Source organism: Herpailurus yagouaroundi, unplaced genomic scaffold (assembly GCF_014898765.1).
Source record: "Herpailurus yagouaroundi ecotype Mexico unplaced genomic scaffold, PumYag 154497, whole genome shotgun sequence".
NCBI lineage: Eukaryota > Metazoa > Chordata > Mammalia > Carnivora > Felidae > Herpailurus > Herpailurus yagouaroundi.
In genome coordinates, this window is record NW_024423041.1 from 3,602 (window position 1) to 5,762 (window position 2,161).

General features: G+C 44.2%; 1 protein-coding gene across 1 annotated transcript; it reads right to left on the reverse strand.

Annotated features, from left to right (window-relative positions):
• Positions 1-577: 577 nt before the first annotated feature.
• On the reverse strand, positions 578-1,428 carry LOC121026755 (putative protein ZNF720; the record flags this gene model as incomplete). The annotated part of the gene is made up of 2 exons (XM_040469528.1): positions 578-805; positions 1,302-1,428. Coding segments are annotated over 2 exons (237 nt in total), but the record flags the coding sequence as incomplete, so codon positions are not given.
• Positions 1,429-2,161: the final 733 nt, after the last annotated feature.

The window sequence follows — 2,161 nt, forward strand, 5'->3', positions numbered from 1 at the left end:
AACATGTGCCAGACAGACAGAGAGGCAAAGGATCCCAAATGGGTTCTTCACTGACAGCAGAGAGGCTGATGCAGGGCTCAAATTCAAACTGTCAGATCATGGCTTGAGCTCAACCCAGACGCTTAACCAACTGAGCCAACCAGGCAACTCAAGAAATGAACTTTTGAAGTGAAACAAAGAATGAGATTTCCTTATATTAGGGAGTTGCTTTATCACCTGATGTGATTACTGGGTCTGTATTTTGTATGAGTAAAATGAAAGCCACCTTAATCCTGGAAAGGATCAACCCGAAAACTCGTGATGTCTCCCTCTAGCGTTCCTGGGATTTCTGCACCTCACCTCAAGGTGCCCACCACTATCCTGACACACTTCACACAAGAAGCAAAACAGAAGTCAGAAATGCATTAGCGTACAGTTCCTCAGAAATACAGAGATTTCCGCAAGACCTCAAAGCAAATGGAGAACCAGTTAGATTATGGAGGACCTCACTGTGGATGTGAAGAACCCTCAGTGGAACTGAAGGAGAATCCTTAGAGAATGGAAAGCATGGTATGTTGGGAAGCAGATGTCCCATGTGAGAGGAAGAGCCCTGAAACTGGCCTTTTCAACCTCATTTCCATTCAAGGAGAGCTGCTCAACCACATTCTGAGGTCCAATTCTTCCTTCACGACTGGACCTCACCTCTGTCATCCGCTTCAGTTCCACCTACCTGGGTGTGTGGCTACTGTCTCCTTTCTCTTCACGGCCCAGACACCCTTCTTGTGTTCCAAAAAGATGACCAGGTCTGGCTTTGACACAACAAGACCTGTTTATTAGAAAAAAAAGAATGTGAGTGTGGTTGGGGATTCTAACTTCTGATCCACTATTGTGCTTAGTAGAGCAGAGAGGACAGAGTAGAAGCTTGAAAATGATTTCCCAAATGCTGTTGGCCAACATCCCCTTTAGAACACGCAGGATGAATTTTCCATGTTCAGATCTTGACCTCCACTCTGAGTACTACCATGACAATAAAGAGTAGAAATCGGTATTTAAGACAAAAAAGATACCGTTTTATGCCACTTAGCCATTAGAATTGTCATTAATGTATAGAAATGATGATGTTACCCTAAGGAAGAGAAGGTAAAGCTGAAAAGGAAACACCATGGAGATTTTTCTCTACATCCACAAACCCCTACTTCTTTCCCTGACTGCAGGGATCTGAATCCCAGTCATGCAAAGAGGAAGATTCCAAGAGACAGTCTTCAAGGGAAGGAACAAATCCCTGAGTATGGTTTGGGCAATGTGGAAGGAGTTATCCTCACCCAAGAAAAGGAGGTGTCCATAGTTCTCTAACATCACATCCCTGTACAGTTCCCACTGGCTGTGGTTCAGGCACCCCAACTCTTTCCGAGAAAATTCTATGGCCACATCCCTGAATGTCAGCAATCCCTGCAATAAGAAACACAGTTATCACGTGGCCAAGGCAGAGTTCATAATGCTAGGTCAAATGAAAGAGGCAGTTAATGTCACCAGCCGGACTCCAAGACCTGACTTTAATGCTTGTGCTTGTACCCACCGATCTTAGTTCCACACTGTACTTAACCTCTTTTTCTATCTTATCTTTTACTTCACAAAAAACTCCCCATGGGTATAGTCTCCTGTAGTGGAAACAGAAACCATCCAACAAAAGGTAATGACTGCCCTGAGGAAGAGCTTGGATGAGAACAGTTGGAGATTAACCCCTGACACACACCTAAGCAAACGCATAATAGACTAAACTATGGAGTGAGTACAGGTACCTTCATCTCATACATACATTATATTTTAAATCTTATGTGTTTGAGTGAGATAGAGCGTGCCCAAGTGGGGGTGGGGCAGAGAGAGACAGAATCCCAACCAGGGTCCATGCTCAGAGTGGAGCCTGATCTCAGGACTTTCATCGTGACCTGAGCCTAAATTAAGAGTAGGACGCTCAATGGACTCAGCCACCCAGGAGCTCCCTTTTACCTCATTATAATACTAAAATCTCACCCAAGGAGGAGCACAAACCTCATTTCCTATGAAATATGCAGAGTATGTACACAACTGTTCTCTTAAGGCTTATGTGCAACCTTATACTCCACTTGGCATAAGATGATGGCCTCCCCTTTCTGAATATCCACGCTAACCCTAAATGAAAGGA